At 50.3% G+C, this 23,270-nt stretch overlaps 2 protein-coding genes across 7 annotated transcripts in view; both read left to right on the top strand.

Moving 5' to 3' along the window:
• Ap2b1 (adaptor related protein complex 2 subunit beta 1) overlaps nt 1–4,849 on the top strand; it is a 111,933-nt gene extending 107,084 nt beyond the window's left edge. For all 4 annotated transcript variants that reach the window (XM_048437816.3, XM_048437818.3, XM_048437814.3 and 1 more), the window contains one exon: nt 4,379–4,849. In XM_048437816.3, the coding sequence (XP_048293773.1) occupies nt 4,379–4,453 (75 nt within the window). In that variant the 3' untranslated portion in view covers nt 4,454–4,849. The remainder of the gene's footprint in view (nt 1–4,378) is intronic.
• Nucleotides 4,850–10,887: 6,038 nt separating this feature from the next.
• Nucleotides 10,888–22,778, top strand: Rasl10b (RAS like family 10 member B). Of its 3 annotated transcripts, none has more exons than XM_085695559.2 (4): nt 10,888–11,139; nt 14,218–14,569; nt 19,647–19,771; nt 20,315–22,778. In XM_085695559.2, exons 2-4 carry the CDS (start codon nt 14,354–14,356, stop codon nt 20,583–20,585), a joined length of 612 nt encoding a protein of 203 aa, XP_085551685.1. In that variant the 5' UTR covers nt 10,888–11,139; nt 14,218–14,353; the 3' UTR covers nt 20,586–22,778. The 3 variants fall into 3 exon arrangements, with proteins under 3 accessions (XP_085551685.1, XP_048293769.1, XP_048293770.1); XM_048437812.3 differs by having other exon boundaries at nt 10,889–11,139; nt 14,213–14,569; XM_048437813.3 differs by lacking the exon at nt 10,888–11,139 and adding an exon at nt 11,460–11,634 and having other exon boundaries at nt 14,213–14,569.
• Nucleotides 22,779–23,270: the final 492 nt, after the last annotated feature.

The following is a 23,270-nucleotide window of genomic DNA, read 5'->3' as shown; positions in this document are numbered from 1 at the left end:
TAATATTTAAGGTTCAGGTGTTTGTTGCCTGTTCCTAAAGCACATTGTTTGAGAAAGGCTGTTCACTCTCAGATATAGTTAACACTTTAAAACGTACTTTATTTTGAAATAATTGAGAACTCACATGGTTTTTATTTTTACCCTGTTTTTTATATTGATAATATTTTACACATAGTATAATACTTTCAAAACTAGAAAATAACAAATAAATATAGACATAATTGAAACTGTACATTACATGCTTTTTCAGGCAGAAAAGAGTGACTTGTTTTTTCTGTGTAGGAGGAGTCTTTTGTCATTGTCTTGTTGTTGGGGGTGTTATTTGTTTTTGAGACAAAGTTTCACTTTGTAGCCCTAGCTGGCCTGGAATTCACTATAAAAACCAGGCTGGCCTCAAACTCAGAGATTCACCTGCCTCTGCTTCCCAGGTGCTGGAATGTAACCTTAGCCCTGGCAAACACTCATTGGTTCTCCTACAATGATTGTGTCATTTTGAAAATATTATAGAAAGTAAATTATACATCACATTGCCTCTCTTTTATATGTGTCTCTCTGTGTAGTGTGTGCATGTATGTTCAGGTGTGTCAATGCACATGTATCTTAGTCAGTGTTCTATTGCTGTGAAGAGATACCATGATCGTGGCAACTCTTATATTTGGAGCTAGCTTATAGTTCGGAAGTTTATTATTTCTTTGTTTTCATGGTGGCAAACATGGCGATCCAAAGGCAAGTATAGTGCAGGAGAAGGAGCTGAGAGTTCTATATCCAAATCACCACACAGCAGAAAAAAGAGAGAACACTTGAACATTTGAAACCCCAAAGCCCAACCCTTATCACACGCTTCCTCCAACAAGGCCACACCTTCTAGTCCCTGTCAAGTAGTGCCATTCCCTAAAGACCAAACATTCAAGTGTACGAGCCTAGGGAGGCCATTACTATTCAAACCACCACATGTATGTGTCTTATACATGTAGAAGCCTGAGTCTGACATTGGGAGTCTTCCCCTGTCACTCTCCACCTTATTCATTTAGACAGGGTCTCAGCTGAACCCAGAGCTTACCAGTGCAGCCAGTCCAGCCAGCTGCTGATATTGCAGGCAGTTAAGCATGTCTACTCACCATGTATGTGGGTGAGATCCCAGTCGCTGGTCTTGTAACTTACACTGAACCTTTTTCCCAGCCCCTTATATAATCTACAAAATTATTTTTTGCACATTCCATAATATCCTTTTACTAGTTTCCAACAGGTACCAGTAGTTTGCTTTTTGTGTGGTCATATGTTAGCCAACTTTATGCATCAACCATGGATTCTTAAATCATGAAGTGAAAAATATTTTCTTCTCTGTATTCTTTGAAAATTTGAGATATTTGTAAGCCAGGCATGATGGTGCATGCATTCGGGAGGCAGAGGCAGGCAAATCTCTGTGAGTTCGAGGTCAGCCTGGTCTACAGAGCAAGTTCCAGGACAGCCAGGAATACACAGAGAAACCCTGTCTGAAAGAGAGAGAAATTCACAGTTATAGGAAATGCTATAGCTGAAGAGATCTTAAATGATCTCTCTTCACTTGACCCAGAAAACACAAGCGTGGGAATCAAGGGTTCAAGTCTTCTTCACTTGCACTTTAAGAACACCTGGGAGTTTTCAGCCCCTCAAAAGTACACAGATCCAAAAGCTACCACGTACCTCATGGTAATACTTTACAGAAAAATGTGAGCTATTCCATATTGTGGTGGAGTTTGTAGGTATGTCTAAACCAGAGTATGCTGGACTCGGGGTTGGCAGCTTAAAATATTGCTAAAATTTTGCTGCACATTCTTAAAAATGCAGAGAGTAGGTCCAGGTGTAGATGCGGACTATGTCGTCATCTGGCATTTCCAATTGAACAAAGATAAATCACCCTCCTGCAGAGCTCATGGTTATGATAACCTGTGTATGCACTCCCATGCCACACTGAGATAATCCTAAAGGAAAAGTTAACAGATTAGCCCTAAAACAGAAGAAGGAAAAAATATCCCGGAAGAAACAAATTTCATTGCCTAGTCTTTCCCTCTATCGAGCTACCAAAGATCCTGATGTCATCATGAGCTGCCACTCCACCCAGTGTTAATGGTTTGATGACAGTTGTTTTAGGGTTTCTGTTGCTTTGAATGGACGCCACATGACCATGGCAACTCTTATAAAGGAAAGCATGAATTGTGACTAGCTTACAGTTCAGAAGTTGAGTACATTATTGTCGTGGCAGAAAGCATGGCGACACACGTTTGACATGGTGTTGGAGAAGTAGCTAAGAGTTCTACATCCAGATCCATAGGTAGTAGGGATTGAGAGAGGGGGAGAGACTGACTGATTTGAGCATTTGAAATGGCAAAGCCCATTCCCGGTGAAACACTTCCTCCGTACCTCTCGCTTTGGGCCTGTAGGGGCCATTTTCATTCAAACCACCACAACAAAGCCTTACTTGCCCAAAGCCTCGCTTCTGCCAAAGCATCCCTGATGCCAAGAGCAAAAGTGAGTGAACTTCTCCCCATGACCACATGGGGTCTGGCAGATATGAGTAACTGTAATTTGAAGCTCTAGAAGCACCTGTATTTGTGCCAACAAATATATGGTAAGGATTGGTAAAGATAGTATTCATATTCAAAGCTCCACCCTTAGTATTGTCCATGTCAACAAGCTGTGTCCTGTGCTGGGGCTGACAGGCTCCAGACAGGTATAGGCAGGGTACCTTGAGACGTCTCCAGGTACAGGAACCAGAGTTCACACTGGCCATATGCACTAAGCTGCAGAATAAGATCAAAGCCCTGTGCAGGTCAGTGTTCAGGTTTCCTGACCTCCAATAGATCCACATCTCTGAGACTGGGACTTCACCACATTTAATATGCATGAATTTGAATACATGGTAGCTGAGAAACAGCTTATCCTCCATGGCTAAAGTCAGGATCATTCCTGTGTGGTCCCCTGGATAAGTGGCAAGCCCTGCACTCTTGAAGACACTCTTAAACTCATCCCAGTCATGTTCAGTAGTAAATATTATATCCAATTTTAGATAATAATAATAATAAACCCTGTAATTTAGTACACTAAAGTACAAATAAAAGAATACAAACTAGGCACACAGCTCTAATCCTTTACAGCACTTAGGAGGCAGAGGCCAGCAGATCTCTGAGTTTGAGACCAGCCTGATTTACATAGAGCATTCCAGCCAGGACAATATAGTGAGACCTTGTCTAGCAAGATTCTCAGATAAATGCAAAAAAGTGGAAGGGGTGGCTCTAAAGCTTATAACCATATCTATGTTTATACATTAGTTGTGGGTTGATTTGTTCTGGTTACATTTATCAGAATTCTCTTCATGACTGATAATAGAATAGCAGTTTTGCAAATGTCCTAGAGACTATAAAAGACCAGTGAGATAGCTTTTTGGGGCCACACATGTGGTCTTGCTAATCCAGTCCTAACTGGGTCTCAATCCCTGGGACCTACATGTGGAAGAGTAAGCCAACTCCCCACAAGTTGCCCCTTGACCTCCACACATACAAATGTTTTTTAATAACTTTAAATAAAGTATCTCCTTTTTATTTTATGTGTATGTCTGCACTTTTGGTGTGTGTGTGTGCATGTGTGTGCATTCGGTAGCCAAAGGTTGAAGACAGTGTCTTCCCCAATCAGTCTTTTCTACCTTATTTTTAGAGACCTTGTTTCTCTCTGACCTCACCATTTTAGCTAGAGTGGCTGGCCACCCCGCCACAGGCATCCTGCTCTTTCCACCTTCCCCCAACGCGGAAATCAGCTGTCTGTCATTGTGCCCAGCTTTTTACATGGGTGCTAGGGATCACGAGTTCATGCCTGTACAGCAACCACTTCACCTGCTGAGCCATCTCCCCAACTCTGTGTTGCTTTTTATGAGATAGTGTCTTACTCTGTAGCCCAGGCTGGCCTGGAACTCACAGCAATCCTCCCAAGTGCTGGCATGCAGTCATGAGCTACCACCTAGCTAACTTTAAGTTTTTAGAATGTTGGTGTTTCAGGAAATTAAGACTCGGTCCTCCTGAAATTGGAACTGAGATCCATATCGGACATAGGAACTGAGATCAGCAGCTGAAAGGACTGTCGCCAGGTTTCCTCAGCACTGGCGTCTGCACCTTTGGCAAAGCCTCAGAACAGAGGTCTCCTGGGATCATGTGGGCTGTAGGGAGATGCACAGCGCACAGCTTGACACCAACAACGCTGAAGTTTTGAAGTCCATGGTTTGTGTTAATGTGAACTCTGTTTAGCTGTTCCAGCCGTAGAGTGTCTTGGAATGTCAGAAACAGTCTTGACCTGAATATTTGGATTATTTCCATCTCCATACTAATCTCCTTTCTCCTTCTTTTCACAGCTGTCGCTGAAGTGCAGAGCCCCTGAAGTTTCTCAGTACATCTACCAGGTCTATGACAGCATTTTGAAAAACTAATAAATGGGTCCTGTACCCTTCAGCCACCCTGTAATCGGTGCAAGCCAAGAACTCTTAACTGAAAGAAGTTGTACTGCTGTGTAGAGCCTGAACCCAAACACTGCGCCACCCACCCCGGTAGTGACCAGTCGCCCTGTGCTGACATTAGCATTCACCCCGTTGAATAGGTTAGCTTCCTGTGATATGTGTAACCACTGCTTCTGTCATTCCCCAGTTCTGCCACCTGCTGCTGCTCTCAGCCCTTCCCTGTGAGCTTCTCCATGCTGTGCCAATGGCTAGCCTTTTCTACACCCTCTTTTGAGTGTAGTTTGATGTTTTGTAATCAAAAGCTCATTTCACAAGCAGAAAAAGGCAACAAGTTAATTAAAGCAAGGAAAAGTGTCACTGAAACATAAACTGCACCTTATTGTTTTCTATTTTTGTACAGATGAGAAATTGAGGTAGAACCATGAGTAGGGAGGGTTAACTGACCATCAGTCTTAGAGGAGATACAGGTATGGCCCCAGCCCCTTATGGGGAGGGGGGTTCTCTTATCTGTGGCAACCCTGCTCCTGGTCATTTGCATTCTTTTTCCCCTCTATCCAGATTCTTTCCTTGGCCAAGCCTTCAAGCTCCCTTATATCCCATGCTATCTCATTTGATGACTCCATGCTTGGCAGTGGTGGTCTTCGTTGATGTTTCCGAGTGCAGGGACCCTGGGCCTGTAGGCACAAAACCGAGAGATAGTAGAAGGCTGTTCCCTTCCCTGCGCTACCCCAGTGATCACACTGACTGAGGAGCTGAGAGGAGATGAGTGAGAACCACAGTGCCCTCCTCTAGCCTTCTTCCCTCTGTTCCTCAGGGTCAATTCACACCAAAAGTCAGGGTTCTCGAGTCAAAATAGACTTTAATGGTTTATCCAACCTTGTTTTTCTACAAAGAAAGGTAACAGGAAAAAAAGATTATTGCTGAGGCCTCTTGGCTCTTGAGTAGCAGAGCTGAGGCTGGTTCCCTAAAGCTCCATCCGCTTCCCTGTATGGCCGGCTCATTGTTGTTCTTTTCCTGTGCCTGCCTGTGGCTCTTTGCATACTCCATACTGAGTTTGGTGCTCCACCATTGCCGGTGGCAGGTGGCGGTTGACATCTCAGTTACCTGAATACACATCCAGGTAGCAGGAGTGGAGCGGAGCTAACACTTGCCAGGCTCTCCTAGAGCACAGTTCTGGAGGCCAGCAGTGAGTGTAGAGAGGTTGCCAGTTCTCGCTGTCCCTCAGCTCCCTGATCTGCTCTTCATCCATGGTACTCAAGCTCCAGAGCAAAGTAAGGTCATCCCAGAAGGCCATGTAGTTCTTGTCATCTCTCAAAGGGCTGAGGATGTGAAGTCCCCTCCCGTAGCACATTGATATGATTCATCAAAGAATGCCTCATACCCACTACCCTGCTGAGTACTGTTCACACTGTTAGAGATGTGGCACAGCCTGGCACCTTGTAGTCAGGGTCCATTAAGAGTTCCCTGCTCAAGTCAGAAGCATGCCAGGGTCCAAAGACCTCATCCTCATGCTGGACTCAGTCCTAACCCGCTGGATCCAGAGGAGAGGGTGTGGAAAACCAGATAGAAACCAACTTCCTTCAACTGAGTGGCTGGAATGATCCTGTTTCCTCCCAGTTGCAAAGCTTCTCTCAAGTTCCATAAGCTTTGAGAATCTTTGCTGGCTGGTGGAAAGGAAATACAACCCTCCCTCACCATGCGGGAATAGGAAATGCTGCAAGGCTGTGTGGGAGGCAGGTAGGTTGGTGATATGTTGGGTGGAAAAGCAAGTTGACAAAGTTCCCTTGTTGAGACTCATTCATGGAGTCAGTTGGATATGAGTAGTGTAAGGGGTTCACACTACAAACACAGTTTTCTCATCTCAAAGCAAACTGTAGTTCCTGAAAGAAGAGTTTGTGCCCGGGCAAGCAGAGAACAGTTTTATACCAGGGTGTGCCCACCCCTGAAACTGAGGCCTCTCTACCTGTGTCGGATAAGAACTGCTGTTCTCTGCTGGTCTAACTGAGCCACTTGGTGATGCCTGACCCCTGGTGAAGCCACCTCTCATTCCACCCCAGGCAGAGCTAGGGAGGGATGCTGCTTCCCATGAAAGGGCCTCCTGAAGAGACGGCAGTCTGCTGCCCCTGCCACCGCTTCCCTCCAGGCCCTCTTGACCAGATTGGGAGAGCAGGAGCCAGATTCTCCTGCATCCTCTCTCCTTGGTCTAAGAAGCCTCTGATGTGAACTGAAGTTAAGAGGGCAGGGAAGCAAACACATTGGAGCTCTTCCGGGTCAGAGTCCCTGAGTGTCTGTCCTCAGCCAAGCCTGGTCCGTGTGTCTGTGTTGTGAAGTTGGGATGCTGGAACCAGGTGTGTGAGGGTAGAGGTTGCCCTAAGAATGCTTATTCTTCTGTTCTTGTTGGGATTTGTTGGGGGGGGGGGACTTCCTTGTGTATTCATCAATAAACTCATTTACACAAAATAAAGTCTGTGTGTGTACTATGTTCTCAGGTCTGACACCCCAGGATAAAACAGCTGACCAGAGAAGAGACATTAGTCACCCTTTTTTTTTAATGGTCCTGGCCCTCCCAGGGGTTCAGCCAGATGAAATTAGGATTAAGAAAAAACCTTTATCTCTGGAAGTCACCTGGTGTTCCAATTCTCAAGTCACCTCCCATAGGAAGGTGTGTGCAGGGAAGCCAGCCTCTCTGGCAGCTGTTCCCAGACACTGGGTAGAATGGTAGTGGTGGTCCCGCATCCCCCTGGATTGTCAGTATCTACCAGCATAGCCAAGGGCAGAAACATAGTGGGGCTGCTGCGTGGCACCTGTTACCCAGAATGTCTCTCAGCACTCAGGTGCAAAAGCCTCTTGAACCCAGGGCCAGCATGTTCCCAAGCAAATGGGACAGCCCAGGATATCCAGAACTGTTTTGTATTGCTTGAAGAGGCCCTTGGGCAAGTCCTTGAACATCTCACAAATATAGACGGGGTTTGGATTTTCAGCACTTAATTGCTCAAAGTTGCTTTTGCTGTCTAGACAATGAGCTGCTTTTGGCAGCTGGGGCCCTCTACTGGACTTCCAAGTACTAGGGGAACCCTGAGAAAGAAAGGGTCTCTAAGTTGAATGAAGTTCAGGTCAGGCTACTGAAGAGCAGTCTTGGGCTCTGTCCGGGATAAGGTCAAGTCCCCAGAGACACCCAGCTCAGGTGCAAGTCACCTGCAGAGCTTTCAGAAATGATTTATCTTCGTATTGGATGAGTGAGTCAGGGCGAAGGTGAGATGGCCCAGTGGGAAAGGCATCTGAGAATCTGATTCACATCCCTAGAACCCACATCATGGGAGGAGAGAACCAACTCCCAGAAGTACACACAAGCCCACACCATTGCATGCCTGTGTCCCATACATACACAGACACTAAATAAATTGCTTTAAAAATATTTAATAGCCAAGGTTAGTGTTCCCCCATGCTCATCCACAGCAGTACTTGTGGTAGAATGGTAAAGCACTCGGTGCCCACAACACCTGTTTACCCTGCCCATCTGAACGTGGCATCACCTGCTTTTCAGGACCATGTGGCCCCACATCTGACTGCATGCAGTTCTCTCTCGCTCCATAAAAGCTTCTCCCCTCCCACTCACTGTATCCAGCTTTGCTGAGTCCTGAGGAGGGCCATATGCTCAAAGCAGCTGACCACCCTCCCACACCCCCAACCTAAACCTGTTTTCAGAGACTACACTGTTCTCTGCCCCTAGGACGGGCCTCAGGTACATTGTTGCTGAGGACCCTCCAGTCTGGGCCTTCCTCCCACTGCTTGCATTAGTACTTCCGGTCTTGCCTGGACCCTGATTTTTCCCTGCCACCCTCAGCTCTAAGAAGCAAGAGCCTGTTTATTTTAATAGCTGGTATAGCGCTTGGGAAAGATCACACCTCCCCCGTTGTTACCCATTTCTATCTCCTGAACACTAATCCTAGAATCCCAGCCAGCCCCCGGACATGGTATTAGCAGCAAGGACATTTCTTGAAAAGTTTTGAGTTGGCTTTGGACTTGGCCTCCTTGGGTTTCTAGTTTAGCTTCTGCCCTGCCGTTCTTGATGCTGCCAACAAGGGGGAAGACTCAGCTGGGGGTTAGTCAGACCTAGATTCTTAGTTGGAAAAGTGACTTGAAGAGCTGATTAGGGAGCATCGTTTGGGGACAACACTGCCAAGGATCAGATCCGTCTTCAGGCAGGACCCTAACACCTTAACCAAGAGTGCCTTTTGGTATGGAGGACCGAAAGGCAAGGATCAGTATTAGCTGACTCTCCTGTTCACACTTGCAGCAGGCCTCTGATGGGACGGGCGGGTCTAGCCTGTCTCCTTCCATGCCCTGGCTTCAGATGCTACAGAGGGCACACACAATTGCTCACCTAGAACCTGAGTTTGTGAGCTTGCCCCTCAGTCACCAGGAATCCTCAGCTGAACCACAGCCACAGAGGCAGACAGATCCAAATACCAAACCCATTTAGCTTTCCCAACAAGGTAATCCTAGTGACAGAGATGAGTAAACAGGGCCAAATCAGCTCTCAGCAGAGCAAAATGAATTAGGTTCAATTCAGGGAAAATACTACCACTGTTTCTTCTTTAAATAAAAGCAGTGCTTTAAATGACATACCACTGAAGGCTAGTATGAAGTCCCATAATCTGTAGGGTAGAGGCTTGCAAGATTTCTTATTTCTAGTCCTCAAGCTGAAACGGACCTATGTCCTGGGGGAATAATTGAAAGCTTCAATCCTCAGGCAAGACGGGAATGAAATATTTTTGAGATGCAGTAGGAAGGGGTGTCCTGGATGATTTATTTAATGAAGCTTAGAGGATGTCACTAATTCTACTGGAATCCCTTGGGAACAGTCACATCTAATCCCCACCCAGCCCCAAAGTGGTGCTCTGAGAGAGGGGCCCCGACCTTTCCCAGCCCTCAAGCCCACATCCTAACTCCAGGAGCCCACCTAGAATAGATGGGAATGCTCTCTCTCTGCCAGTGGTGTTCATCCTGAAAGATAAGACCACACACTGGGCTCCATACTGTGCGGTGTGTAAAGACATCACACACTTTGGCTCATTTCTGCCTTGTCTGCAACAGTGGGGGAAAGAACTAGAATCTGTTTCATAAGTACAGGCTCTGTGTGTACTTCTTGTACACACAGCACAGGGCAGGGCTGGAATCAAATACAGAGCTGTCTGACTGGGAAGCCAGGCTTCTGACCACTGCACTTTTTTCCCAGCAGAGATGGAGACAGCCGTTGGGGAAATGCCCAAAACACAGAGCCCAACGGGAGAAGGGAGAGAGGGTCTGTGAGACAGTTGGTGCTTTGGAGGAGGATGCAGTCACAATGGGGGAAACCCTTGGCGGATGGGCACAGACCGGTTTCTCCTCGCCACCCATTTAATGCCCAGCTGTGATGCCCTGCTTCCCATCCATCCCAGAATGCTTCCCTGTTTCCCATCCATCCAGTACAGAACAAAGAACAAACTCCTGGCAGTTTGGGTGAGAGATAGTTTTCCTTGTCAACTTCACTGGATTTGGCATCACCCAGGAACACGTCTCTGGGTGTGCCTGTGAGGGTATTTCCAGAGTTTAACAATGAAGCGGGGAAACTCACCTGAATGTAGGCAGCACCATCCCGTGGACTAAATAAAAAGGCAAAGGGGGAAAAATGCGCTTAACCTAGCATTCACCTCTGCTTCCTTCCTGGCTGCCCACCACTTCTCCTTCTGGCCACAATAGACTGTCCTCCTAAACCACTCTGAGACTCTTTTAGGGGCGCAGAAAGCAATCAAGAAGGCACACGAGTCACAGTACGAGGTCAGAGGATGTATGGGAGTTCTCTCCTTTGGAACCCAGGTACCAAACCCAGGTCCTCATGCTTGGCGGTAAGCACCTGAACAGGCTGACATCTTGCAGCCAGACACCTTGTCTTAAACTCTCCCAACATCTTCTGACCCCCATTCTTCCAGCCTGTGGGGTTCTGTCAGGTCTCTGGACTCTCTCCTAAAGCCCCTACAATTGCGCCAAGCCTCTGCTGACCCCTCTAAAGAACTGACCAGCCTGCTCTGCCCTCCCAGATAGACACCTTGACTTCGAACACAGGGATTTGTCTTTGGTTTCCCCACTGGACTGTGAGCCCTCTGCTGAGCTTTTCCGTAGCTGCCTAGCTAGTGACTCAGCCTTTGTATTCCACATTTTGCATTTAAATACAATGACTTACTCATCTTTTCTCAACCTCAATGATCTCATCTGTAAAATGGGGGAAACAGAGCCTATTTCATAGAATGTTCTGGGGATTTAACTTGATGATTTAGGTAAAGCTCTTAGCACACTGGGATGTTACCTACTGATTAAAAATATGTTGATGAAGATTGCTTGAGAATAAATACCAGAGAAACTGCGCCCTCAAGCCTGGCAAATGCTGGGATCTCACGGAGGAGAGGGACTGCAGTTTTAGAGGAGTGGAGGTCATGCTTTGGCAGGGGCCCAGCTTTGCTTGGCGCTAGCCTGGCCTGCTGTTCCCTGCCGCAGTGAAAGGCGAGAGTGACCACCCTCTACCCCGTCCTCCGGGGGGTGGAGGAGCAAAAGAACCTGAATGTCAGCACCCAGGGCAGGACACACGCTGGGCAGCTGCCAGTCACTGACTGACTAGACCGGTAAGGGTCGGAAGGACAGACCGTGGGGAGGAGGGGAACCAAGAGCTCAGCTGGGGGCAGGGTGGGTGGCTGTGAGGGCAGGGAATCGCAATGAAGCCACAGGCTCCGGGGCCTTTTCGGTCCCCGCCTCCGACTCCTCCAGGTTCGAGCCACATTTTCTCGAGGAAGAGTCAGGAGGGAGATGAAGGTCGAGATTAGGGACTGGGGAGCTGGTCCCGCGACGCCCGAGTGAATCTGTCGGGCTCGGGGACCCAGCGGATCCCCCCGCGCCCGCCTCCCTCTCCGCCGGTGCGAGTGGGGCGGCGCGCTCCGCAGGGCGAGCAGCTGAGCGACCCTCAGTGCTGCGGCCCCCCGCGCCCCAGCCCGCCTCGCCCGGGCCGCGGGAGGCGCCCCTCAGTCTCCCCCCGGGCGGGGGAGCCCAAGGCAGCGCCGGAGCCCGGGGGGAGCGCGGCCGCGCCGGCCAGGGCAGGGGGCAGGCAGCCGGGACGGCCCCGGGTAAGCGGGAGGAGGAGGAGCGGGATGACCGCGGGGTGAGGGGCGGCCCGGAGGCGGGGGGCGGGGGTGGCGAGGAAGCGGCCGCGGGAGTGGAGCTGGGGCCGGAAGCTAGCGGGGTTCCTGCAGCCCCCACACCTGCCTTCGATCGGGTCACCGGGAGCCCGGCATCTGCCGGTGCCCCCACCCCTGTGCGAACGTGGTGGGGACACACCGCGTGAGCTTGTAGGGCCCGGCCTTTAGGATCCTCAGAAGCCCCTGACCTTCCCAGTGTGAGGTAGAGACCCAAGTCCAGGCCAAGGAAGGGACTGGAAAGAGGCTGTGGCCTGAGTGTGTGACCCCTGTCTCTTGCCGGGAGCTATCTGCAGATCACTGCAGAATGCAGGCCCTGGGGAAGCTCAGGGGGCTTGGGCCCTGCTTCCTGGGACAGACCTTTCACCCCACATAACTAGGCATGTGGGTTTAGTAAAACGCTTAGACCCAGGATCTGTGCCTGAGAAGAAAGAGGAGATATCTGTCCCCTTTGAGTTGGGGACAGGGCCACACTTAGGCCTGGTAGTTCCAGAGGCTGGCCCGTGTCTAGGAGGCTATTCTTGCCCCTGCTCCTTGGCTCCCAGACTGTACCTGGTTATTGTTTCTGTTACTACTAAGAAAGAGTTGGTTTTTGGGCTTGAGAATCTGCAGGTAGGGGTATATCCCGAAACCTCCAAATCACCACACCCAGAGTGACTCCAGACTCCGTTTCCTTGTTCTTTGCCCTCTCTTATTGCCCAGGTCTCCCCCATCCCCACCTGCTTGTACTGTTATGTAATTAACCCAGCTGAGTCTCTTTGCCAAGCTGGCAGCATTCAGGAATGCCCCAAAGGCCTAAGGACCTGAAGGGATCCTGTGGTGGGAGGGTTGGTCCTGTCTCAGCTGGGAGCAGACTCAGCAGAGAACACCTGTTGGGGAAAGGACATGCATGAGGCACAAAGGAGCTTAGAGTCCTAGACTTAGCTTCCCTGAAGCTCTGGGGTCTTGTTTTGTTGGTGGTGGTTTATCTCGTCAGCAAAATGAAAGGCATCATATACATGCACATGGGTGCCCAGGCATGCACACTACAGGTACATGAGTCCACACAACAGTAAATTGTGACTCCTTCCAGGATTACCAGGAAGTCCAGCTGAGCATCTAGGAAAACCTTAGATGACTAGCAGTCACTGTTTGTTGCGTACCTACTCTGTGCCAGGCATGGGCTTTCCGTGAACAATCTCACCATACCTAGGAAGTTTCTTGGCCAAGGTCATACTTAGGTGAATGGCAGAGCTGGGAATCAAACCTTGATGGCTGTCACTCCAAGCCCTGTCTTTTATTTACCATTGCACATGCATACATACCAATAGATAGAATGCTTTAAACCAGGACAGCTTAGGGGACATTCAGCTATGAATCGAAAAGATTCATATATATGAAAAGAACGTGCATCTTCCAGAACACACACAGAGACAGAGGCTGAGGCACCCTCAGGACCTAGAAAATCCACCTCCCTGTACCCATTTACTAACTGTGGTCACCATTCAACCCAGGAGGAAGATTGTCTCCTTCCAGCTGAGAGATTTACTTAGGTTGTCTTGGAAGTGGGGGCTGTTGGCTCCACTTTACATATGTGTAGAGCATGGCCCCAAAGCAGGTGTTTCACCCATAGACCTACAGCTAAAAGAAATCATCAAAGCTGGGGTTTTTGTCCGAGCTCGAAAAGTCACAGGCACTGAGCAAGCAAAAAAAACTAATGAATTCATCTCAAAAGTCCAACCCCTTCCTGAGCAGCAGCTGTGTGCTGCCAGGCCCTCTGAGCTCCAAGGGATGTCAAAGACTCAGACCCTGCTTTTAGTCTGTCACTGTTTAGAGTCACTGCACTTAAACATGATAAGCCCGGCGACCTGTAGAAAGTAGCAGCAGTTCCTAGTTGTGTGGTTTGAGGCACTCAGAGCCTTCTTCTCTGAAGTGCAAATAGGAATACTTTTCCCTTAGGGGTACTGTATTGACCGAGGATAACCGCGTTGGCGGGCTAGCAGCCAGTGCTCAACTGTGTTGCTCTCCAGAGTCAATGTAATCATCTAGTTCAGTGGGACTTTGGGAAATGCTAGGGGCATTTTGGGTCATCATGGTAACTGGAGGCTGCTGTGGGCAGTTATCTCCCGAGAGCCACAAAATGAAGATGTCCGAAATAATGGCCCTGCATTAAAAGAGCTTCCTCCCTGAGGATGCCAAGAGGGCCTCCACTGAAATCAGGATGTGACTGAGACCCAGGTTTGGGGCTGGGCCTGGAATTTGAATCCAAGGCTAGAGCTCTCTCCGCTGTACACTGAAGTATGCAGGTTGAGGAGAATCAGGACACAGAGCACAGCAGGGATTGCAGGAAGAATGGATAAGGAAGGTGAAGAAGCTTGGGGGGGGGGAATAGATTGAGATAGTTGTTCTGGAAAAAGGAGACCTTCCAAGTGGCAACGGCAGCTTCCACAAAGATGCAGAGGTGAAAAAATAACGGCTCAGGTCCAGGGATGATGACTCAGAGCACTGAGCCCACCTCTTGTCCCCCCAGTCTAGGTGGTGGCCGAAGAGGGCCAGAGGCAAGCAGAGGGAGCAATGGTTGGTCCTGACGGTGGCTGAGCCCCCAGCCCCTGGAATATGCAGCCCGGAGGAGCCCCAGGCAAGGACGCGGTGGCGGAGTGGGGCGGGAGGCATGGTCTCCACCTACCGGGTGGCCGTGCTCGGGGCGCGAGGTGTGGGCAAGAGTGCCATCGTGCGCCAGTTCTTATACAACGAGTTCAGCGAGGTCTGTGTGCCCACCACCGCCCGCCGCCTCTACCTGCCTGCTGTGGTCATGAACGGCCACGTGCACGACCTCCAGATCCTGGATTTTCCACCCATCAGCGCCTTCCCTGTCAACACACTGCAGGTAAGCTGCCCATGTCGGCAGTCAGGCAACAGGGGAGAGGAGACGCCAACCCTCTCTACCTCCCCAGCTCCGGCCCCACTGCCAGGAACTCTACAGGACACCCTGGGCCTCCCTCTTTAAAGCCATCCCAAGAAGCTGCGCGTTTGTGGGCTAGTGAATTTCAAAGATGTTTGATGGTTGTTTAATGTGTGCCAGGCGCTGCACTGGGCACCAAGACTGAATAGTCAGCGAAATCAGAATATGGAGTTGGCTTTCAAGGAACTCATAGTCTGGTGAGAAAAAGGCTAACAGACAGTTACTGTGAGATGTAATGAAGGTTGTGATTGAAGGTGATGGGGGAGCTAATGCAGCCCTGGCTGGAAGGGTCTAGCATGCTCAGGTGTACCGCGTCACGGAAGGTGATGTCTCAACAAAGTAGAGGCAGCTTATGAACGCCTGTTCATAAGCTCTCCTGCCATGGCCTCACACCCTCATTGTCATCTGTAGAAGGGTTGCAGGACAGACCGAGACCTGAGAAGGGAGGTTCTCAATGACTCTGGAGACCCCAATCAGGTCCTTTGCCCAAGGCCTTTTCTCTCAGGAACCCTTATTCCCAAGCCCCAGGACAGCCTCATGACCCCTTGCAGAATTAGATTTAACCATCCCCATTGCCTGCACTCCCTTTCCCCCTCCCAACTCCGCTCCGCCCCCAGGCATCTTCCCCAGCTTTAGAACCAGAGCCTTCATACCTCTCTCTCCCTCTGGCTTGGAAGGAAGTTGGCTGCAGGGGAAACAGAAACAGGAATGCAGAGAGGCTTGTGGGCATTTCATAGAGACAAGAACGAGCCCTGGCCAGTTGTGACAGCAAATTCAGCCATCTCTGGCTGGGGCCTGCTCAGCTGGCCCATCCTGCTGTGACTATTTGACTCAGCACCCCAAGGAGAAACCTGGTCCAAGCATGTGACCCACGGTGTGCCTGAGACCTTCCACTTCTCACTTGGAATTTTGATGAAATCTGGCTCCATGCCCAAGTACGTCTTTCATGTTCGGTTGGCATCTGTCTTTACTAATTTCAGAATGTGTCAGGGGCATAGATGCCCGAACTGTGGCCTCGCACAATCGGTGCTCCGCCTCTGCCCCTTCTCCCTGTAGTAACTCTCCCTAGCCTTTCTCACAGGTGGTTCATTGACACTCAAGTAACAAAACGTATTTTCATTCGTTCTCCCTTTTTCCATAAAAATCAACCCCACTAAGTCCCGTGTCTTGTTTTGGGCTGTGGCTGTTGTTTGAAGCTTAGAATAGAACCCAGAGTCTCCCACATGGTAAGTTAGCACTCTACCACCAAGCTCCATGCCCAGACTTCTATCTTCTTCATTAAGAAGACAGGATATGGCTATGTTGCCCAGGCTGGCCTTGAATTTAAAATCCTCCTGCATAGTCCTCAGGGTAGCTGGGATTACAGGCATGCATCTCGAAACCTGACCCTTGCTTCTTTAATTTAACATTTTGGTTTTTGTTTGTTTTGTTTTTGTATTTGTGGGTTTGTTGTTTCGATTTGTTCTTGAGGTGTGGTCTTTCTATGTAGCCCTGGCTGTCCTGGAACTCATTATGTAGACCAGGCTCAAAGAGATCCATCTGTTTCTGCCTTCCGATCTTGGGATTAAAGGTGTGCGCCACCCCACTTAACATTGTAACTGGAGCTAATATTTTCCTGCCTCTTTCTGGAAGACAGTCTCATTCTCTAGGTCGATGCCAAAATAAATAAGTAGCCTATGTATAAGTCAGTTTGCACGTAGGTCGCTATATTTGCAGGAGCGGTTACTGGAAATGGCATTGCCAATTCAAAAGATAAATAGACATGGAATTTGGAAAGTGTCTCCAAAGTCCCTTCTCTAAAAGTTCTATGTGTAGCCTATGAAAGTCTGGGATTTTTGATACCCTAGAACAGTGGTTCTCAACCTATGGGGTGTGACCCCTTTGGGAGATACCATATCAGAGATCCTAAATAACAAATCCTTACATTATGATTCATAGCAGTAGCAAAATTACAGTTATAGAGTAGGAACAAAATAATTTTATGGTTGGGGTCACCACAGCATGAGGAACTGTATTAAGGGCTGCAGCATTAGGAAGATTAAGAACCACTGGTCTAGAAGATGAGAGAGGATATTTTCGGTGTGGTCTATCTTTGCGTAGTGAAGGTTGTGCTTTTTCTATATAGTTAAAACTTTTGCGTTTCTGATTTTGGTTTGGTTTGGTTTTTTTCTGAGAACTACTAATATCATTTGCCCGTTTTGGGTTCTTATTATTGGGGATTTTGTTTTTGTTTTTGAGGCAGGGTTTTGTGTAGTTCAAGCTGACCTGGAACTTTTTCTGTAGCCAAGGATGACCTTGAACTCCTAAACCTCCAACCTCTACGTCCTAAGTGCTAGGGTTAAAAGCATGCAGCACCATATTTGTGTGATTCTCCTCCTCCTTCTCTTCCTTTTCTTCTTCCTCTTCCTTCTGTTTTTGAGACAGGGTCTCCCTACATACATAACCCTGGATATCCTGGAACTCACTATATAGACCAGGCTGGCCTCCAACTCACAGAGATCCTTCTGCCTCTGCCTTCCAATCTTGGAATTAAAGGTGCACGTCACCACACCTAGTAACCCTTTTCTTCTTGTTTGACCCTTATATTAGATGCTAAGATCTCAAAGATGCCACTGCTGGAGCACAGTTAGGGACTCTGAATACAGAAGTCTTAAGAAGGGACCTCGAAAGCTCTACAATCAAATATCAACCTTAAGAATTTTGATGGCTGCTTTCTAGGAATAAAATAAAGTAATGCTCCCTAGAGTCTGAGCCTGTTACCTTCCACAGTCCTTTCTCCTCCTTCAGAGCAGGAAGCTGAAGTTAGAGGGCATGGGCAGCCTGCGAAGGAGATGCCTGGAAACTCATGGCTAACGCCAGGTGACTGAGTCCCTCAAACTATATCCCCGGACTTAGACTCAATTCCCATTTCTCCGCCTCTGTCTCTGTCTTTGTCAGCTAGGGCCGAGCCCAGGGCCTTGTGTGTGATAAGTATGTTCTTTACCCCTGGGCTGTGTGTTCAGTCCATCCTTTGACTCAATCCAGCCCACAGCTGGCCTCTGGGGAGACAAATGAGAACCCTCCGTGGAGCACACTGGCAGGAAAGCTGAGCGTTCTCCATCCCTCCTTTCAGTCAAGGAGTGGAGGGACAGCCCAGCCAATCTGGGGCTTTCTGTTGTTCCCTTTTAGAAGCCTCCTGAGAGGAGTGAGTGGGAGGCATCCTGGGGTCCCCTTGAGGAGGCAGTGTGTTAGAGGGGGAGTGGGGCTGCACCCTCAGTCTGGCAGCCTCTTTCCAGCAGCCGGGAGAGGGCTTGCAGAATGGGATCTATCCTCCCTCCCTCTTCCCAGGGGTCTCCATTCCTTACGTGGGGCGGGAGGCAAATTGCATGCATAGGCCTGCAGGCCCCTGATACCTGCCCCCGCCCCCTGGTAATGGTGTCCCACCAAATCCAAGGTTTCCTGGTCTGAGAGAAAGCAGATTTATGGCTCCCTACGTTCTTAGATCTGTCCTCTGCATCCTGCCTCTGCACCAAAAATTAAAACCTCAGCACAGAGATGCCACATCATCTCCCCAGGGGAATCCACCACAGCATCTCCCAAGCTGGAAGCGCCATTCCGAAGTCAGACTCCACACTCTACAGCTGCCACCCAAGTCTGCCCCCTTCTGCTTCAGCTGAAATTCTTGCATGCTAGCTGGGCCTGAAGCTGTGCCTCCACATACTTCTGGCCTTCCTTTTTGTGTGTGTCAGAGATGGAGTTTAGGATCCCATACATGCCAGGCTCTTCCCTACAACTGCACTGCACCCCTTTCCTCCCCTTCTTTTCCGTGGGCCCTTATGAGGAGAGACCCTAGTTTCCTTTGCCCCCACAAAGCTTTGGGAACTTCCTTTCTGCAGTCTGTCTTCCTGAACATCCTTTTGCACTTACATCTGTTGGCAGATTAACTATCTAATTAGTCCTTAAGGAACCTTCTCGTTAACACATAGGTCTTTCCAAGGGCCTATTCATCTTGAGCTGAAGCCCCTCCATGAGAAGTTCTCACAGACGGAAGTATTTTTAAAAATATTTAAATAGGCAAGCTAGGCATGGTGGTGCATGCCTGTAATCCCAACAGTTGAGAGCAGAGGCAGGGGGACCAAGAGTTCAGGGCCAACTCGGGTTACATAGGAAGACATAGTCCTTAAAGCAAAACAAAAGCAATCCCATCTTTCTAGAACTCCTTAGGCTTCTGTTCTGTGTCTCTTCCGCCCCCTTATGCTTCCAGTCTCATTTTTTTTTTTTTTTTTTTCCTGGCTTGCATTCAGGCTGCAACCCAATTCAGGCTGTTAAATTAGGGATAGGATTTACCTTGCTCCTGGTTGCGGGTGCTGTGGAGTTCAGCACCATGGAGAGAGCTCACCAGTATGATTACTGCTGTTCAGAAGCTAAAACCCCACTTAACAAGGGACAAAAGGAGGGAGTGTATAAAATGGAAAACAAAACAAAAACAGGGTCCTGGCACTCCTGGGTGCTCACTGCAGTTGCGAGGAAACAGAAATAGGATAGGTGTAACTAGGGTATAATCCATGACCTCAGACACAGGAGAGACTGGACACAGTCCTCTGCTTGCAGGAAGGGTGGCAAATTCCCCCCTGTCCTGGGTGGGAGCTTCATCTAAGCCTTGGAAGATAATACAGTAGGTAGAACCACTCGGTCAGGGGTGTGCTCTTAGGGGGATTCATAAATGCATGTGGAACAAAGGATTGGATGGATGGATGGATGAATTAGACAGAGCTAATCTCCAAATCCTCACAAGATAGTGTGGTGGGCCAGAAAGTCAGTCAGCCTATGACTTGCTCTCTCCTGACTGGGGAGGGGAAGTTACAGCTCTGAGCACCTATGTGCACGGGGAACCTGGCCTTCTGCGGGGGAGGGGTAGGAAGCTCCGGTGTGGTGGTAGGTGAGAACACTGTTTGACAGGGTAACTGGGGGCTGGGAGGCCTCGTGGCTGCTCTGATGGGGGTATTGGCCGGGGGTGTTGCAGGAGTGGGCAGATGCCTGCTGCAGGGGACTCCGGAGCGTCCACGCCTACATCCTGGTCTATGACATCTGCTGCTTTGACAGCTTTGAGTACGTCAAGACTATCCGTCAGCAGATCCTGGAGACGAGGTGAGGAGCTGTCGTCTGTTGTCTCCGTGGGCGCCCTAATGGTGGCCTGTCTCCAAAAAAGGGGACATGGGCAAGGGGGAAAACACAGGTCACAGGGAAATGTATGTCTTTTCTCGTTCCCACGTGTCCCCCCACCCCTTTCTCTTTCTTTCTTCCTTCCTTTCTTTCCAACTATGTAGCCAGGCTGGTTATGAACTCAAAATCCCTGCCTCAGGCCTCCCTAGTGCTGTAATTGTAGGTGTGGGTCACATACCCTACTTCTATTGACTCATTTTGGGACCCCTGCTTTTAACATGGCTACCCTATCAGTGAAGAGCAGGGGCTGGGGGTACATGGCCTCAGATCAGTTGACATATAAGCCTCAGTTTCCTTGTCTGTAAAATGGACAATAGTATCGACTTTCTTGTATCCAAAGACGTGCCTTTTAGAGATGTAACCTTCCCCAAGGGGCTGGGGCTGCACCTCTATCAGAGTACATGCTAGCGCGGAGTCCAGTAGTTTTTGAGACCGGCAGCGTCTTTAGAATTCTGTTTTGACCCTCAGGGTGATCGGCACCTCCGAGACGCCCATCATCATCGTGGGCAACAAGCGCGACCTGCAACGCGGACGCGTGATTCCGCGCTGGAACGTGTCGCACTTGGTGCGGAAGACCTGGAAGTGCGGCTACGTGGAGTGCTCGGCCAAGTACAACTGGCACATCCTGCTGCTCTTCAGCGAGCTGCTCAAGAGTGTGGGCTGCGCCCGCTGCAAACACGTGCACGCCGCCCTGCGCTTCCAGGGCGCGCTGCGCCGCAACCGCTGCGCCATCATGTGACGCTGCTGCGTGCGCCCTGCTGCAGCACTGTCCCAGCGGAAGAGAGGGCAGGGCGGGGCCAGCCTCCCTCGGGACACTTGGGCTATAGCGGGAATCCCCAGAGAAGAACTCTGGGCTCCCGGCCTGAAGCACCCCTGCAGCCACACACCTCCCCAACGAGAATCAGAGGGCGAGAGGGAGCCTCCCCGCCACTCCCTAGTCCTCCCCTCCCACCTGGGTCTCCCTGGGACAGCCACCTTCAGTGCTGTAGTGTAGTGCCCGGCCCCAGGGGGCGCCACAATCTGAGGGCTGAGCGTGTGAAATGGAGGGTGGGGTGAGGAGGTGCTGTCTTGGCCGGGCCCCTGCTCATCTTCCCTACAGTGTGTCTGTCTTTGCCACGTGTCCCCCTTTGCAATGTCTGTCCACTCAAGTATCTGTCCGTCCTCATTTGTCCTGTCTTCCCTTCAGTGTCCCTCCCTGTCCCCCAGCTCCGCTCACAGGGCTCTCATTTCGTCCATCCCCTTGTCGCAGGTCCTGGCAGCTTTGCAATGCCTTCTCACTGGCAGCGCCACCGGCACAGGGCAGAGAGAGGCAAGTGGCCCAAGGACCAAAGCCAAGGGGTCCGAGGGCTGAGGTCCCACAGCCGTCAGGGAGAGAAGGCAGAGCTCTTCCTCATCCAGGGAGACCTCCCTGCCCAGCAGCCCCCAGAGACGCAACCACCTACTTTCCAGCCTTAACTCAATGGTCCCTGCCGGGTGCCCCTCACCCTTCCTGACCCCAAAGCCAGATGGCCCCCGGGCTAAAATTCCTTTTGTTCAGTTTGACAGTGTGGAGAGGAAATTCCCGTAAGGATAATTTTCTCTCCATGATGCTAGGTCCTACTTCTCCGTTACCTCCTGCACTGGGATGGTCTGCTGTATTATGGGAGGTTGAGTTGTGGGAGACTGGGGGTGGTGGGCAAGGTGGTGCCCAGGAGGGGGTCAGGTTATGCCAGTGGTAATTCTGTGTCCCAGTGCCACCTCAGTCCAACTGCCTAAGACTCTGCCTCCATCGGGTCTCAGGTTGTCTTGATCAGTCTGTGTAGGGGCAGAGCCGAGAAAAGACTAAGGGAGCTTCTTGTGCCTGAGGGAGCTAGGCATGCAACCCCACCCATAGGTGGAGGCCCTCAGGATCTGACCCCTTGTCCTAACACCAGGTTGGCCCTATGCCCTAATTCACCCACCCCATTTTCCCCGGCTGCCTGGCCGGGTTTCTACCTCTCGTCACCGGAGCTGATCACTGTCAGTTTTGTACCGATTTAGAAATAATAATACTGGAGATTCTAGGAATGGCCTGAGGGATTGATGGGGGACTTGGAGGGAGGGAGGGAGGAAGGAAGAAATGGTGGTGCCACGTCCCCTGCCCTGGCCGAAGAGAGTTCTTGGGGTTGACCCCTCAGCCTCAGCCCTGGTCCAGTTGGGAGGATAATAAGGACCCTTTGTTAAAAGTGGTTCATAGGATGCCCGGCCTTTTCCCGGGCTACAGTGCACAGACCAGGAAATCAGGTACCCAGAGAGGTTATGGGGAGGGATCTGGGGGCAGGGGTAGGGGTGGGGAATTTATGGTGTTCCCGTGTGGGAGGGAATCCATGATTCTCTCTTCTGCTTCACCTACTGAATCTCACTCCCTCCACCCAGCAGGGCACTGCAGTACAACAGCAGCGGCCCTGACCGTGGGCAGCCCAGCATTCTGGGTTCTAGTCCTTGCTGTCCTGCAAAATTTGGGGCTAGTAACTTGCCCTCTCTGAGCCTCCCTCTGAAACAGAGGTGGTGGCTCCCCTTCCCCACACTTCAGAGTGGCTGGAAGGGTTAGGAGAGATGCCCACTTTCCTCTCCTGCAGCCCCACCCCTGGTTCCATGGGACGTGGGCTAAAGATGGCAGCATCTCATGTGCCCGATCACCCCCCCCAACTCTGAGGCACTTGAGGTGAGGGTGGTGGGATCCAGGCCTCTGGCTGCCCCTCCTGGGGGGAACCATTGGAATGTAGCCCCCCTCACCCTTTCCTCTTCATCCCAGGTCTTGGATTTCAGGTCCCTTCACCCTCATTCTGAGTCTCTGTCCTTCCCCTCCCCAACCAGGGTTTCCCACACAGGGTCTGGAAGTGTGTGTGACACCCATTGAGCTGTTATCGAAAGTCAGATTAAAAATCAGGGAGTGTTTTCCCTCGTTTCTCTACCTCGGTGTCAGCTCTGTTGCTCATGGAGGGTGGAGTGGGTCCCTGCAGTGCGCGTGCGCTGTGTGGACAGAGTCCCCACCCCAGCGTCCAGGTCAACCCAGGGATCAAAGGGGAAAAGGTACTGGATAATGGCAGTCACACAGAGGGAACCATCAACTGCCTGGAAGACTCAATCCTGTTTCTGCGTCTTCCTCCCAGGCAGGGGTCAAATTTAGGGCCTCCGAACATAGCTTCCTAGACACAGAAGTGTGATGGCTGTCACCAATCAGCTCTCTTCTCCCTGAGTGATCCCTGTTCTCAGGACCAGGGGCAAATCTTTAAAGTCAAGGGTGGCCTTCAGGAGCCTGTGCGGGGCTCCCTTTGTCGCTGTCCGCGGTCCTGACCATCAGGACCTGATAGAAGCCTCGCCTCGCTGACCGCTCCCTCCACCTTGTCCCCATCTCCTCCAGCAGAGACAACGTTTGAAGCGGCAACTCACTACCCTTCCTCAG

Source organism: Myodes glareolus, chromosome 9, assembly GCF_982192425.1.
Source record: "Myodes glareolus chromosome 9, mMyoGla1.1, whole genome shotgun sequence".
NCBI lineage: Eukaryota > Metazoa > Chordata > Mammalia > Rodentia > Cricetidae > Myodes > Myodes glareolus.
Note: the sequence above shows the minus strand (reverse complement) of the source record. Positions and strands in the feature narration are given on the sequence as shown.